This window comes from Zophobas morio, unplaced genomic scaffold, assembly GCF_036711695.1.
Source record: "Zophobas morio isolate AGI-343-1 ecotype UQ-CSIRO unplaced genomic scaffold, CSIRO_AGI_Zmor_V1 ptg000026l, whole genome shotgun sequence".
NCBI lineage: Eukaryota > Metazoa > Arthropoda > Insecta > Coleoptera > Tenebrionidae > Zophobas > Zophobas morio.
The window spans coordinates 7,963,951-7,979,509 of NW_026972131.1; the positions used below are offsets into that span (position 1 = coordinate 7,963,951).

The 15,559-nt window shown below is 32.1% G+C and overlaps 1 protein-coding gene across 1 annotated transcript; it reads left to right on the plus strand.

Moving 5' to 3' along the window:
• Positions 1 to 24: 24 nt before the first annotated feature.
• LOC135136135 (protein AATF-like) lies at positions 25 to 15,219 on the plus strand. Its single transcript, XM_064065269.1, has 3 exons — positions 25 to 347; positions 409 to 513; positions 14,100 to 15,219. The coding sequence occupies exons 1-3, from the start codon at positions 89 to 91 to the stop codon at positions 15,197 to 15,199; spliced, it is 1,464 nt and encodes a 487-aa protein (XP_063921339.1). The 5' UTR covers positions 25 to 88; the 3' UTR covers positions 15,200 to 15,219.
• The last annotated feature ends 340 nt before the right edge of the window (positions 15,220 to 15,559 follow it).

Sequence of the window (15,559 nt, forward strand, 5' to 3'; positions counted from 1 at the left end):
TATCTATCCTTTTTTTAGTGACATCTCTAACAAGTTCCAGTTTTGACAATATAACATAACCTACAAGATACAACGTGAATGTGTTAAAATGAAAGTGAGCAATAAAACTACGTTAGCCGATAAAATTGCAGGTATTTTAAATACTGCACCTTCTTCTTTCGACCCAGAAGATGATGTTGATGCCACAACCGCTCAAGTACTACCTGAAAATGGTGAAGATGCTTACGAAGAGGAAGCAATTTTGAGTAAATTTAGACGCGCTAATGTTGATTTATTGGCTGATTTAGATGAGAAGTATGCGGGGAAAAAGACCAGTAGAAAGAATCTCGGGGATTCTGACTCTGATGGTATGTTGTTTGTTATTCGATATATTCTCAAGATTTTCTACTAAAATATTGTCAATTTCAGAAGTACAGTCTGAGGATGTTGATTCTAGTGATGACGGAGATGACCAAAATGAGGACGATAGTGGTGAATTTAATAAGAATGCTGAAGATGAGGCAGAATCAGAAGGTACGCATAGTTTGTGAAATGGGGGAGACACAGCATGTTTTCAAATTACAACTGAATCTTAAAATTTTTTTGGAGGTTTTCAGTTCATGCTTAAAAAAGAGGTAGTTGTTTTGATTAAAAGTAAATATTTCTCTGTTTTAATAATTAATGGACAGAAGCTAAAGAGTAGACTGTTTCAAATCATTACCTATGAAAATAGAAACTTCTTTAAAATTATTAAGTGTTAAGAACAAATTATGATGGAGTAGCAAATCACTATGTATTTGTAAAAAGAGAAAATCAACACAAAATAAAGTCTAAACTATAAAACTGAAAAAAAAACAGTGTTCAAATTACTGTGAAACAAATATAATTGTAATGAAAAACATTTAGAAGAACTATAAACTATCAGAGTTCGCTATTTTCATTACAATCATTCGTTTGATCTGTAATATATCCCTTTTGTGGTCTTAAAAAAGGCTGTTCACATTTTAAAGGTACACCAACAGAGTGATCACATTTGTGTCTTTTAATGCGGCAACCCAAATTACTGATTACAGTTGTAGCTGGATTTCAACAAGTATTTTTTAATTAATTTGAATCCAAGTTTGACTTTAAATAAATTTAAAAGATATTTCTAATTGTCAGAAATTTGTCAAATGAATCAATTATTAAATTTGAAGGAAAATTAGAATGAAACCAAACTGAAATAATTAAACCAAGATTTATAAAAAGTCAAAACAAATGCTCAATGTGACTTTCTTGTTTTTTTTTCGCAAGCATCAGTTCTGTCCAAAAAAGATCTTCTATGCTACGTACGGTTAAAAATCTACGCAAAATTTGAAATTTCAAAATGAATCTATTTTTAAGCGCTATGAAAAATAAGTTTTACGTTACTCGAGAATTTTTGTAGTGAGTTTCGTTTAGGAGCCATAACTTTACGATACGAAAATGAATTCCATCGAGTTGATGTTTTTTGCTACAGAAATGTCTCTTAACAACAGAAAACGATGTCTACTATCATTATACTTTTGTATTCTCCTGAAAATTATTTGAAATATCTCCTAGAATCGTTGCCAAGTTGGCGTTGACGGTAACTTTGATGGTCAACTTTTGCCGTATTTAAAGCGGTTGTAGAAAAAAGTTCAGGATTAGTTTTTTGTTGTTTGCGAAATAAGTCTACATATATTAAGAAAAAAAGGCAAAATGTAGCCCCGCCCACCCGCCGTATCTCAATTGTATGATTTTTTTTATTCGTCGTGAACCAAGAAGGCGGAGTTCAACTGCAAAAACCTTATGTCTCTACGAGAAATTAAAACATGTTTCTGAGTATCACTATCGTGTTATTCGAAGAATACTTTGTATATTAAGAAAAAAATAAAGCCAAAGATTAGGCCCCACCCATATCCGATCTCAATTCTCAATTGTGATGAATTTTTCATTCGTTGTCAGTTCGAGGGGCGGGGCTTACTTGCAAGATTCATATTTGTCTACAAGATTTTTATGTTTGTTGTATGAAGGTTTTAAATTTCTTGTTCTGAAAAGACGGCTACGTATATTAAGAAAAAAGGCAAATTATAAGCCCCGCCCACCCGCCCTATCTCAATTGTGATGATTTTTTTTAACCGTCGAGAGCCAAAGGAGCGGAATTTAATTACAAAATCATTATTATCTTCTATAAGAAATTACAATGTAAATAATGTTTTTTAGTATCGTGTTATTCAAAGAATACTATGTACATATATTAAGAAAAAATTAACGCTACCCATACCCGCCCTGATCTAAATATGTAGTAATGAAGTTTTCATTCGTTGGCAAGACTGAGGGGTGGCGAAGCCTAATTCCAAAATCCGTATTTTCTTACAAGAATTTACCATTTTAAACGTGTTTTAAGTTTATATTTTGCCGTTTTTTCTTAATATACGTAATATTCTTTGAACAACACGATACTTAAAAACATGTTTTTAATTCCTTGTAAAGAAATAAGTATTTTACAGTTAAGCTCCGCACCCTTGGTTCACGGTGAATAAAAAAAAATAATTAGAATTGAGTTAAGGCGGGTGGGTGGCCTTATATTTTGTCTTTTTGTTTCAATATGTGTAGACTTATTTTCACAACAAGAAACTTAAAAGATGTTTAAAATGGAAAATTTGTATAAAGAAATACCAATTTTGAAATTAGGCTCCATGTTCTAAGTTTCTTGTTGTGAAAAGACGGCTATGTATATATAAAAAAAAAAGAAAAATATAACCCCCACCCACCCGCCCTATTTCAATTCTGAGAGGCAGAGGTTAATTGTAAAATCCTTACTTTTCTATCAGAAATTACCATGTGAAATTGTTTTTAAGTAATCGTGTTATACAAAGAAAACTAAGGTCCGGTTTATAGAAAGCGAAATTAAAGTTAATTCGCGGTTAACTTTTAATTCAGGTCTGTTCATAGGCAACGTGCATGTTTTAACCAATCACGGGTTCATATTCCTCATTTTAATTAATTAAAAAAGAAAGGCAAAAGAGAAGCCCCACCCATCCGTCTCGATCTCAATCGTGATGAATTTTTCATTGGTTGTCAAACCGAGGGGCGGAGCGTAATTGCAAATCGATATTTTCCTATACAAATTTATGAATTTGAACATGTTTTAAGTGTCTTGTGAAAAGATGACTGCACATATTAAGAAAAAAAGCAACCCCAGTAATGGAACTTCAGTAGTTTTACATTTACACCAGATACACCGACAGCGTAGGAATTTCAGCGCATTTTGTAGTGTTCGGTTGCTGCCAACTTACATGTCAACTGTCAAGAAATCCCAATCTCTCACCGGAACTACTATAATCTATATTTTTTTAACGGATTTTGATAGATGATTAAATTGATATAAGAATGATATACGACACTTTGACATCTATTTCAATTTCAGTTTCAAAATATAAAAGTTATAAACATGAAAAAATTAAAGCTAAAATCAATGGCATTTACAGAATTTTAATATATCTATCCGTTGTCTCACAAAGTGTGAAATGCATTTAAGTATTGTAACCTTATTTTTTTAGTTTTGTCATTTTTACTTTCTGAGCGTACGCGAAGGAAGTATTGTAATCGAGTCCGTCAGCCGACTCTCTACTTTTACGTTTTCTCGACCTTTCATGACCCCTACAGTGCGAAGAAATAGGTCTCCGAAAGTACTGGCTGATTGTTGTCAAATTTTGTACAGTATAACCTCGATAATCCGAATTAATTGGGGAAAGGTGTGTTCGGATTAGCGATTTTCCCAAAAAGCTGAAAGGAAATTGAACAACAACTTCATACACTGCTGAAAACATATTTCAAGAAATAAACCTTAATTTTATTAAACAGAAATAAAGTATTCTTAACCAAACATGGATAATAAGATACATTCGAAAAAAAATATATATTACTCCGTGACCATAACCACGCCATATTTTTGGAATCAACACGTCGGGATCTATATCCGTGAATTTAATTAGAATTTTTAGATGACTTTTTCAAAAATGAAATTTTCCATTATGTATTCGTATTATCTCCCTTATGCAAATTTCGACCCATTCTCGACGATTTTCGAAATTTAACAAAATACTTCCATGTAGATTTTAGGCCACAGAAGTCACTTCTGGATTCATTTCTTCGATAACTTAAACCGTTTTTCCAGAATCGTCCATTGAAATATCGCAATTTTCAAAAATTTCAAAAAATTGGAATTTTACATCGAACTTTCCGAAAATATTGCTCCGTTACCATAAACATGCTATATTTTTGGAATCAGCACGTCGGGATATATATATCTCTGAATTTTTTCAGAATTTTTAGACAACTTTTTCAAAAATTAAATTTTGCACTGTGGTAGTACTTGCCAAATAACCTACCCTCTAAGAAAATAAAAGGCGGCTGGGCCAGGCTAGTATTTGCCAAAATAAGACTCATTTTGACAAATGACCTACTCTTCGAAGAAAAGGTACTAGCCCCGCCCACCCACCCTTTATTTTCTTAGAAGAGTAGGTCATCTGCCAAAATCAATCTTATCTTGCAAATGACATATTCTCTAAGAAAATAAGGGTGGGTGGACGGGGCTAGTACTTGTCAAGATAAGACTGATTTTGGCAGATGACCCACTCTTATAAGAAAATAAAGGGTGGGTGGGCGGGGCTAGTACTTTTAAGATGAGACTGATTTTGGCAAAATGAGTCTTATTTTAGCAGATACTAGTCTGGCCCGCCCGCCTTTTATTTTCTTAGAGGGTAGGTTATTTGGCAAGTACTAGCAAATTTCGACCCATTTTTGACGATTTTCCAAATTTAACTAAATACTTTTTCTTGTAGATTTTAGAAGTCACTCATTTCTTCAGTAACTGCAACCTTTTTTTCAGAATTAGTTAATTAATACAGTGTATTGAAATATCACAATTTTTAAAAATTTCAAAAAATTCAATACAATATGTGCTGAAAGAAGATCTTGCGTCATTTTTGCAAGTAGGTGCATGTTTTCAAGTGGTTCGGATTATATAGGTTATACTGTATTTATATTAGGAATATCATGTAGATGCTAAAACGCTAACCAAAATTTGTCTGATCATCCCCACCAATAATATGATGACGTCACTTCAAAATTGCATATACATAGTAAATGGGTTTTAAATTGTATAAAATAACATATTCCTACGCATGTAGTTTACGACGCCGTGTTGAGTTTTTACTTTGAAATCTTGCAGATGTTTTAAAGTTATGACAGGTATGATAAATTTTAAATCAAAATATATTTGCTTATCCCCTTCAAAAAATTGATGACCTGAGCTCAAAATTTTGCCGAATAAATTCTACCCAAAATGTGCAAAATATGATAAGTTTTTACTTGCGATTTATCATTGCATTCATATTTTTTAGATTTGCTTAAACAGGTGACTCAGAAAAATTAATGAATTAGTCAGTTTATTTTATTGATTAAATCAGGAACTGCCACTCCATTTTCCCAGAAAATTATGGGAATACAACACTGTTATTTTTAGTATTACCAATCTAAGTTGATCTACTTGTCCTTGCAGAAATGTTGATGACGTCATCACAAAATTGTGTAAAGTAAAAACTCAACTCAAAAATGCTGGATATGTTTCATTGTACTTTAGACTCGAGGGAAGTTCTGTCGAAACAATTTTCGACCAATGTTTTCCTTACTATACGTATAGTCATCTTTTCGAACAGGAAACTTAAAACATCTTGAAAATGGTAAATTTGTCTAAAGAAATTTGGATTTTTTAATTAAGTTCTGTTTTTAAAGTGACAATAAATGAAAAATTCATCACAATTGAGATTGGGGCGGGTGGGTGGGGCTTAACCATTGGCTTCTTTTTCTTAACGTATAGAGTTTACTTTAAACAACATAATACTTAAAACATAATTCTAACCTGAAATTCGCGATTTGATATTTTAAGTATTGTATTATTGAAATGGATAAGCCTCACCCACTCGCCCCATCTCAATTGTAAGGAATTTTTTTATTCGTCGTGAGACCGAGGGGTGGAGCAAAGCCCACATTTCTGTACAAGAAGTTACAGAGTGAAATATGTTTGAAGCATTATCGTATTGTTTTGAGAAAAATTAGGGAACTAAGAAGAGGAAAAACTTTACAAAAATAAAACTTTACAAAATTTTGCTAACATAGTAAGAACGTGGAATGTCAAAACTCTTTTGAAACATTGAAAAATGATAATAATAATAATAATATTATTAATAATACTCTCATTGACATTGCTGTTCTTAACACAAACAACATTATTCAAACATACCACACCAAGATTTCAAAATATCTACAATTATCGATAGAAATGAAATCCATGTTGAATCTTAAAAAAATTTCAATTCTACCCCTAGTTATCTCTAATGTAGGTGTAGTTCCAAATAGCTTAGTTGAGAATTTAAAGTCTTTGCATTTGAATGATTCAATAATTATCAAAATTCAAAAAGCTGTTTTGTTAGGAACATGTCATATTGTTCGTAAGTTTCTCGAACAGTCTGATCATGTCAGTCAGATTAGATTAGCACCAGTAGGTCAGAGTAGTGTGCGGATAAATGGTCGGTAGTTACGCTAGACTTTTGGGGATGGGGTGAGATTAGAGAATAATAGCAGACTAATTTGTATGCTGTAATTCTAGAATCTCGAAAGGTGTTCTGTTAATCTAATCAATGCATATCATTACTTGGTCTTAATACCCGTAATGATAGAAGTCTTGCCTGAATGTCGGTCATTTCCGGGTCAGTGGTGGGTCTTAATAATAATAATAATAATAATAATAATAGTAGTTTATTTACGGCAACCTCCATGATATTACAGAAAAACAAAAATATAAGAATAATACAAAATAACTAAACTAACTTAAATAAACTTACACAGCATGTGATTTAATTTAACAGAAACACAATGTAAATAATGGTAAAAATCAATACTGTATATTCCGCAATGAAAGTTTGAATTTTCTGAAAGATACCCCGAACAGTTCCACTTCGTGACAATTTGCTTCACGCGTTAGACGAGCAACAGTCGATGAGAATCCATAATTTGTTCGATGTAATGGAGTAAAGAAACGTGGATTACTTCTAAGACTTTTTTTAGGACAATTTAAACCAAAAACATATAACAAATCACTGGAAGATAAATAACCATTAAATAATTTGAAAAGAAATATTAAATCCGATTTTAGTCTTCTAGTCTCAAGCGAATCTAACGAGGGCAGATTTCTCATCTGGCAGTAAGTGTAACTATCTTTACTGTAACCCATTTTCCACGCACATGTTCGAAGAAAAGAATTTTGGATTTTCTCCAGCGACCTAATATGCACCAAATACGTGGGTGACCAAATCACACTGGCGTATTTTAGAACAGACCTTACCAAGGCACAGTAGACAAGCTTATGAGCATCAACGGAAAGACGATATAACGATCTATTAATTAAACATAACATTTTTGATGATTTACTCAGAACATAATGTATATGTGGAACAAAGCTTAGTTTTTTATCAAAAATTACCCCTAACTCGCGTATCTCCGACACTGCCTTTACAGAAGTTTTATTAAGGCTCGCGTCTGGTTCGGTTTCGCCCTATACTAAATACATTGAAAACATCGTCGTGGTTTCCGGAGTTGCATTTTAAAAATACGGGATATATCGCTTTAAAAAAATTATATTTCGAATTAACAAACTTGAGTCCAGGGGACCTCCATATTTATATTCATATCTAGTCCTCAGTTTTTACAAAAAAAAATTATAAAGTTGACCAATTTTTACACCAGATTTAACCGGTACATTGATGCATTTTTTGAAGAAGTGCTGAAGTGATTTGCATTCTGAGATAGGAGGTCCCCTGGGGAAAAGTGTCAGCTTTCTTTTGATACCATTTATAATCCTAAAAAATTCACGACTGAGGTAAATAACTCTCGAAAAGACAGAATCTGTTGAAACGAGAAATCGCCATTAAACGAGCTATGATGCCGTAGCAGAATACAGGTTTACTTAGATTCTGGTTTGGTTGCAGACTTAATTTAATGTGGACCTTGTCCACCAGGGGGAGCTGTTTTTACTCAGCGATTTATCGGAATAAAATTTTGATATCGCATTTCCGATTTTACAATACCATTTCGGTTTTTAGAAGTGACAAAATAACGTATCCATCTTTTTTACTAAAACAGTAAAAAAGATGGATACGTTAAAAGTTAGTTATTAAGTATGTTTTATTTAAGAGATCAAAAGGTATTTACAATCCTCCGCAGCTGAGGCACATATAAATCTGTTTTATATTAATTATTTTTTATCCTCTATGAAAAAATAAAATTGAAACGTGTTTTATTATATATACTCTGAAACGTCATTGATTTGTTGGTGAAGATGAAAGAAGTAAAACAATGTCAAAGTTTTGTAATCATAATCAACCTACGCCGATATACATAGGTATGATTAAAAAGAGATGAATTGATGGCAGGTAGAAAAGCATATTATCTTCTGTAGGACAGTAACAGAACAAATCGGGTTAGCGACTTTCTATCCAGACTGTAATACTCAGTATAATTTCACAGCACACACTTGTCAAACCGAACCCATGCAATATTAATATTTGTAAATGCTGCTTATTTTAATTATATATTACTAATCCCTTAAAAAAATGGGGCATACAGACAACCAACAAAATTTAAACATTTCAAATTTTTTGACCTCCTGTTCAGTATTATTTCAGGAGCCAAACAGCAGCGATAGAATTTTTCTAATTTTGGAAACATAATTTCTGTCCATATTTTTCGATCTCTAAATATTGTTTCTATATGGAGGTTATTCTGATCTCCACTATAAACCACAAAGTAGCAAATCTCCTTTTCACAAATTTCCAGTTGACCTTGAATCTAAAAATGTTGTAGTTTGAATTATGACGGGAAAAGGATTAATGTTTCACAGCTTATAACATACTTGATAAAAGTATTGATGATTTCGTTTAAGTTGGATCTTTTTATTTCAATTCAATAAACTTATGTGTTTTTTTACTGTTTGTACAATTTTTTGTACTAATTGCACGTTTTGTTTTTTTTTTGCGTAGATAAAATTTGTCACGAGCCATTATTATAAAATAAGGTGTAACAACAAAAATATAGTGCAAATAATTTGTAAGTGGACGACCGAAACTATGTTTTAGGCAGACACTGACAAAGTCGTAACATTGGCAACTGTTCCAAAACTGAGTTTTGCCGAAAAAGGTACTTTACGTGCATTTCAAACAATTACATTCATAGGACTCTACCATTTCTACCAGCCAGATGTAAACAACCACCTACAATAAATTTAACAACTTTTGTTTGTCACCGGAAGTGGGACTGGTATTGCGGACTGAAATTATCCCTTGTACACGCTTTCGACTCCATTTGAGTACCAATTTTTTTCCGAATTTAAAATTACGTTCAAGCTGTTGTTCAAGCCTAAAATTTAAAATTAAATCTTTCCGAAACAGTATGACAAATATGTAGTGAACAAAAAATATTTACACCTTATACAAAAAAATGAGGTTTACGATGCGCAAGCATATGATATACGTAAAATTAAAAGTGCAAGTCAAAGTTAATATGCATAAAAAATAGCAGCTGCTTCTATTAAAAATTTAAAATTAATTATTTAAATCCTTACAAAACGATATACTAACAAACAGTTTAAGCAAAGTCAAATTTTTAAATAAACTGCCTTCTGCCATGCAGTTAGCCGCCAAAATAATTAACATGAATATTTTAGTACTTACATAAAAAACCACCGTTGAATGCTTAGAATTACTTGCATACAACGTACTAATGATTTGCGTTGAAGAAAGTAAAAAATTTTGTTATGTGGCTAATAGCTTCAAGGACACGTTATTATTCATTTTCAAACGATTGCGGCTAATAATTTTAACAATTTATTGTTATTTACTTGGTAAATATATTTTTATTTTTATTACTATTGTTTTGTTGCAAACGATAAAGTAAATAACAAAACCAAACTCTTATACATTATTAAGTTTAAGAAAAATTTTCCGCCAAAAATATTCTATTTGTAATGAATGGGCATGTCCGACAGTGCAGATAGTAGGAAAATAATAAAAATATTTACTTATACCGGAAATATTGTTAATTCTCTTATTTCAAGTTTAGCCTACAAATGTGGAAAATCCCTCCCGTTCGTAAATAGTACCTTGGCGCGACCAATTTTTGCTTTACATGATGTTCCTGTAATTCAGACAAACAACACATCCTTTATAGGAATAAATCACATATCTACAGATGATTCCCCGACAGTAGGAGGTACTTTAATATTTACATATATTTAATATATTTACCGAAAACAATTTAAGTACGGAAACAAAATAAATAACTGGAAAGAATTAACTGTAGCCAAAATAGGAAAATGAATCAGTGAGTTTTACATCTTTCCAGTTTTGAACGGTCAAGGGTAAATTCAGGTACCCGGGTTTTGTTTGCAACTATTATGGCTAGACAGGCACTGCGGCTTGTGTACTAAAACTTATTTCCGTACAGTAAAATGTAGAATTCTACGGATCGGTGCTGCATTTATTCACATTTTAGCAATTCACTAACAGGAGGCAGCATCTCCCGGGTCGTTTTATTCTCACTTTGACCAGGCAGATATTTTGCCTCCAGACGGCACCCTTAATTCGGTAACAGAAATTAGTGTAACCTGTTATTCGATAAAAAGATATTTTAAAACATTTCTCTGTATTAACTTTCATATCATTCCATACACACCAATTATATATTCGATTCAAATCACTTTGAAGAAGGGCACAATCCAGAGCTGACGATATCTCTCGAAATAATTTTAAGTCGTCTGCAAATAAGAGTATTTTTGAAAAATATTGCCGAAAGGTAAATGTCGTTAATGAAGAGATTAAATAATAAGGGCGCACAATGGGTTCCTTGAGGGACACCTGATTTCACAGAAATGGTGTTTGAAGACGAGCTTCCAATTCTAACAACTTGAGACCTATTTGATATGAAACTTTCAATCCACTGGACAAACATCTCGTCAAAATTCATAGCTCTTAGTTTGTGTACTAAGATTTTGTGGTTAACCCTATCAAAGGCTTTCACCAAGTCCCCATAAATTGAGTCAACTTGTTTACTCTTTTCCAAAGAATCAATTAAAAAATTTTGGTACAAAAGCAAATTTGTGGTGGTGGAACGACCTTGACAAAATCCGTGTTGAACATCACTTATTATGTGCTTAGTTGCCATTTTTAACTGTGTGGAAATTAAATGATCAAAAAGCTTAGGCAAAACCGATTGTATACAAATACCTCTGTAGTTTGAAATCAATTCTTTATCCCCAGATTTGTGTATTGGAACAAGGTAACTGTTTTTCCATAGCTCGGGAAATTTTCCAGAATGCAGAGATAAATTGAATAAATAAGTTATCGGTTTGGTTATGCTAAAAACACATGGAATTAGAAACTCCGACGGAATTAGATCAGGACCACTACTGGCCGAATTTTTTAAACTTAAAATACTGTTAAATACTTCTTCTTCGGCAAACCTATGAAAAGCAAAGGAGACTTCACCTGAAACACCTATTCTGTTAAAATTTATATTGTCTGAAGGGTCACTATATACCCCTTGAAAGAACTAAGCAAATAAATTAGCTATTGATTCTGGCCCAACGGCTTCTTCACCATCAAATTTCATGCGACTTGGATATCCCAGATTCTTGTTTTGATTCTTCCAGAACTTCCAAAAAGATTTAGAAGGGTCGGAGTGTATTTCGTCCTCAACTTCTGCGATATATTTCTGATAACATTCATTTGATTTGTTTTTACATAAAGCTCTAATTCTAGAAAACTCCATGTAATCCCTGTTTTCGCCAGTTATTTTATATTGTAAATGGAGCTTTTTCTTTAAACGGGTTAATTTTTTTAGTTCGCTAGAAAACCATTTTGGAAACTGAGATGTTAGAAATTTTTTTTTAGGTACTAAATTATGGATTACGTCATAAATTAAATCATAGAATGTGAGAATTGCCTGGTTAATATCTTTGTCTAAGAAAATTTCCTTCCAATTGATTTGGCACAATCGATAGTTAATTTCTTCATAATCAGCATTTTTAAAATTATAATATACCTCTTCATATTCTTAATGTCGCTGATCCAAGTTACAAGTAACCTCAAATTCATAACTGGAGTGAAAAACTGATTAATTTAATAAAGGCTTATGGGCATAAGTAGGTTGTAGGTCCATAATATTGGTAAAAATAAGATCTAAAAAATTGTTGAATTCATTGGGCAACTGATTGACTTGAAACATATTTAAGTAAGCAAAACAATTTGCAATAGTCAGAGCTTTAGGATCGGTATTCCCCTCAATCACCATAGTATTGTCCATAATATTCCATTTGGTATTAGGTAAGTTATAATCGCCGCAAATAATGAACAATGATTCACTCCGGTTATCTAGAATATTTTTAGTAATTTCACAGTACCTTTCGTAAACTGAAAAATTTTCATTCGGCGGAATGTATGTTGCTCTCAAAATAATGTCTTCCGGTTTGTTCAGTTTTATTGAAATATACAGAGCTTCAAATGCTTCATTCACACTTAATATTTTACTTCCCTGAAGTCTTCGATGAACTGCTATAAGCACCCCACCGCCTCTAGATTTATTTACAAAGTCATTGTTCCGATCAACTCTAAAAATAGAGTAATTCCGTAATCCTAATTCATAATCTATAAAATCATTGTTAAGCCAAGTTTCAATAAATATTATTACATCATAATGTACATCACTAACACTTTTATGAAGAATATTTAATTTGGATCTTAAACCACCAACATTATAAAAGTAAATATTGATTAAATTTGAGTCCATGGGATAACTTAGTTTTTTTGTAAAGCATTATTAGTTAAAGTAGTGATGGTTGGTACGCCTTTTATGTATTTCAATGTTAGATTTTTTTTCACCCTTTGATTTCCTTTCCACAAGTTGATTTCTTAATGCTTTGGTAAAACCATCAATTTTACAGTATCCAAATTTTGCAGAAAATCACACATTTATTTTAAAGACTGACGCTTTTTCTTCTTGATATTCAGAACATTTTGTCGATTGTAGCTTAGTCCTTAATAGTTTTGATCCTCTATTTGAGGGGATGAACTCATTGAAATCAAACTAATTTTTACGTGACATTCTTCCGATGTATAAATATAAACACTTTCAAATTGTTTTTCTTATCGAGGATAACCGAAGGACGTACATTAGTGGAGTCCATCCGGCAATTTGGTACTTTCATATTTTCTCGATATTTCATAACCCCTAGACAAGACTGTAGTTAGGGGGAGGCTAGGGGATGCTGAGCCTCCTCTAGATCTAGACAAGTTATAATTAACCAAATGTGAATTACAACCTCGAAAATAAAAAAAGTAGTGTTTTATTCAATAAGCGGAAGTCAGAGCAATAAAAAAGTCTGGACCGTCGGCATTGTGATCCCGTTATGGCAATTAGTAGAAAATTTAGTTTAGTTTTTGTTTCACTCTCACGTCTACAGGTTGATAAGTGTTATCGCGATTTGTCTTAAATTACGAATACCATAAATGATTTTCAGTTCAGTCTTCAGTCGCACCTCTGTTATTGTTATTAGATACGGCAGACGTAATTAAATTGTTTCGTTATCATATTGCTTATAAATCACTATTCAAGAATAACAATAATACAATACTTTTATTATTAGTATTACAATGCATCATCCAAACTGATATATGTTTCCTTGCAAAAATATGGATGACATCAACATAAAATTTTGTAATAGAAAAACTCACTTGTAACAAACGGTTAGCACATTTCTTTACATGTAGTCAAACATTAGATACATATTTTAATTTTAGCTTATAATGGTTGCCATAAAAAACAATAAAATTCGCAAAATCAAATCTTTTAATTTTTCGAAACAGCTGGATTTATACACACTATTAACTGTTATGTTTTATTTACGTAAAAAATAATAACAAATCAGCATATTGTTCATATGACATAATACACTTGATAAAATGTCGATTGGAAAGCAATTAACATTGTTATTTTACTTGTCCTAGGAACTTCTTCAAATGACGAAGAAGAAAGTGGCGATGATGAAGAAGATGACAGCGAAATAAGTGAAAATGATGATGACGGGCAGTTATTAGAGGATTACCCAGACGATGCTAATTTTAAAAATATAAAGGAAACGAATGTTTCGAATCAGATAAAAAAAGGAGTTTGTGTACGAAATCAAACAGCCATGTGGGAAAATTTATTAGAAGTAAGAATTCAGTTACAAAAATGTCTCATAACTGCCAATAAAATGCCACAAAAACTTGCATTCAGTGAAATTAAAAAAGAATCGGGTCCAGAGTTTATGAATAAAGTGAATGAAACAAAGGGAAATGTGTGTTCTACATTGGATAAACTATTATTATTGCAAAAATTGCTGCTAAAACAGTTCCCAGAGACAAAGAAACTGGGACAGGGAATTTCAAACAATGAGGTCAATGTGGACGACGAAGAAATACCAAGCGACACCGATGGCGAATTGTCTGCAGAAGAGGAAAAAGAAGAAATTGCACAAACGTCTCCAAAAACAAAGAAAAGAAAATTAGAGGACTACGAACACGAACTTTCGGATCAACACAAAAAGTACAAAGATTACAGAAATAGTGTAATCCAAAAGTGGAATGATAAAACTCGGGTAGTTGTAAAAGGAGATACCAGTTCACATTCGGTTTTGGATCACATCGAATATAATTTAAGCAATAAAGAAAAATTAATAAAGAGAACTCAAACTAAACGGTCTCAGTATTCAATCGTGGGTGAAGACATCAGGGACGACAAAGTTGATGATGAATATAATACTGAGGTATTTGATGATGATGACTTTTATCATCAATTGTTGAGAGAATTGATAGAAGTCAAGTCTGCTGATGTTACTGATCCCGTTCAGCTAGGAAGACAGTGGATACAGTTACAAAGTATGAGAAGCAAAATGAAAAGGAAAGTCGATACAAGAGCAACAAAAGGGAGAAAAATTAGATATGCTGTGCATAATAAGTTAGTTAACTTTATGTCTTCAATTGATGAGAATTTGTGGACAGATGAAGCAAAAAATGAACTATATAATTCATTATTTGGAAAAAATCAACACACTTTTAATGCGTAAAATAAATTTTATTAAATGTATGAATTTTGTTTTATTTACATTAAACTGCGAAAGTACCTATTGTTAGAATGTGGAAAAATTATATATGGTAAAATTAATTGGTAATTTTTGTTGTGGTAATATAACAAATCTTAAAAAGAAAACCTGTGGGATCATTATGTGACCAGTCTGCAACCACCTCTAACCATACGTGTGTAAACTTTTCGAAAGGAATTTTATAAATTCATACGAGTTACTTCATTAATTATTATTTAAATCAAAGAAAGCTATGCGATTTTGAACCTATGTGTAATGTTGGTTGCATATCGACATAAATCAATTTACAAACAAAATAAGTTAGCTCTTGCTTGTTGAAAACTA

What these genes read in the sequence shown, in the direction of transcription:
- LOC135136135 (XM_064065269.1), top strand. Translation starts at nt 89, where the DNA reads ATGAAAGTGAGCAATAAAACTACGTTAGCCGATAAAATTGCAGGTATT. An exon ending in CGGGGATTCTGACTCTGATG is followed by an intron (nt 348 to 408) that starts GTATGTTGTTTG and finishes TGTCAATTTCAG; the next exon opens with AAGTACAGTCTGAGGATGTT. An exon ending in AGATGAGGCAGAATCAGAAG is followed by an intron (nt 514 to 14,099) that starts GTACGCATAGTT and finishes TACTTGTCCTAG; the next exon opens with GAACTTCTTCAAATGACGAA.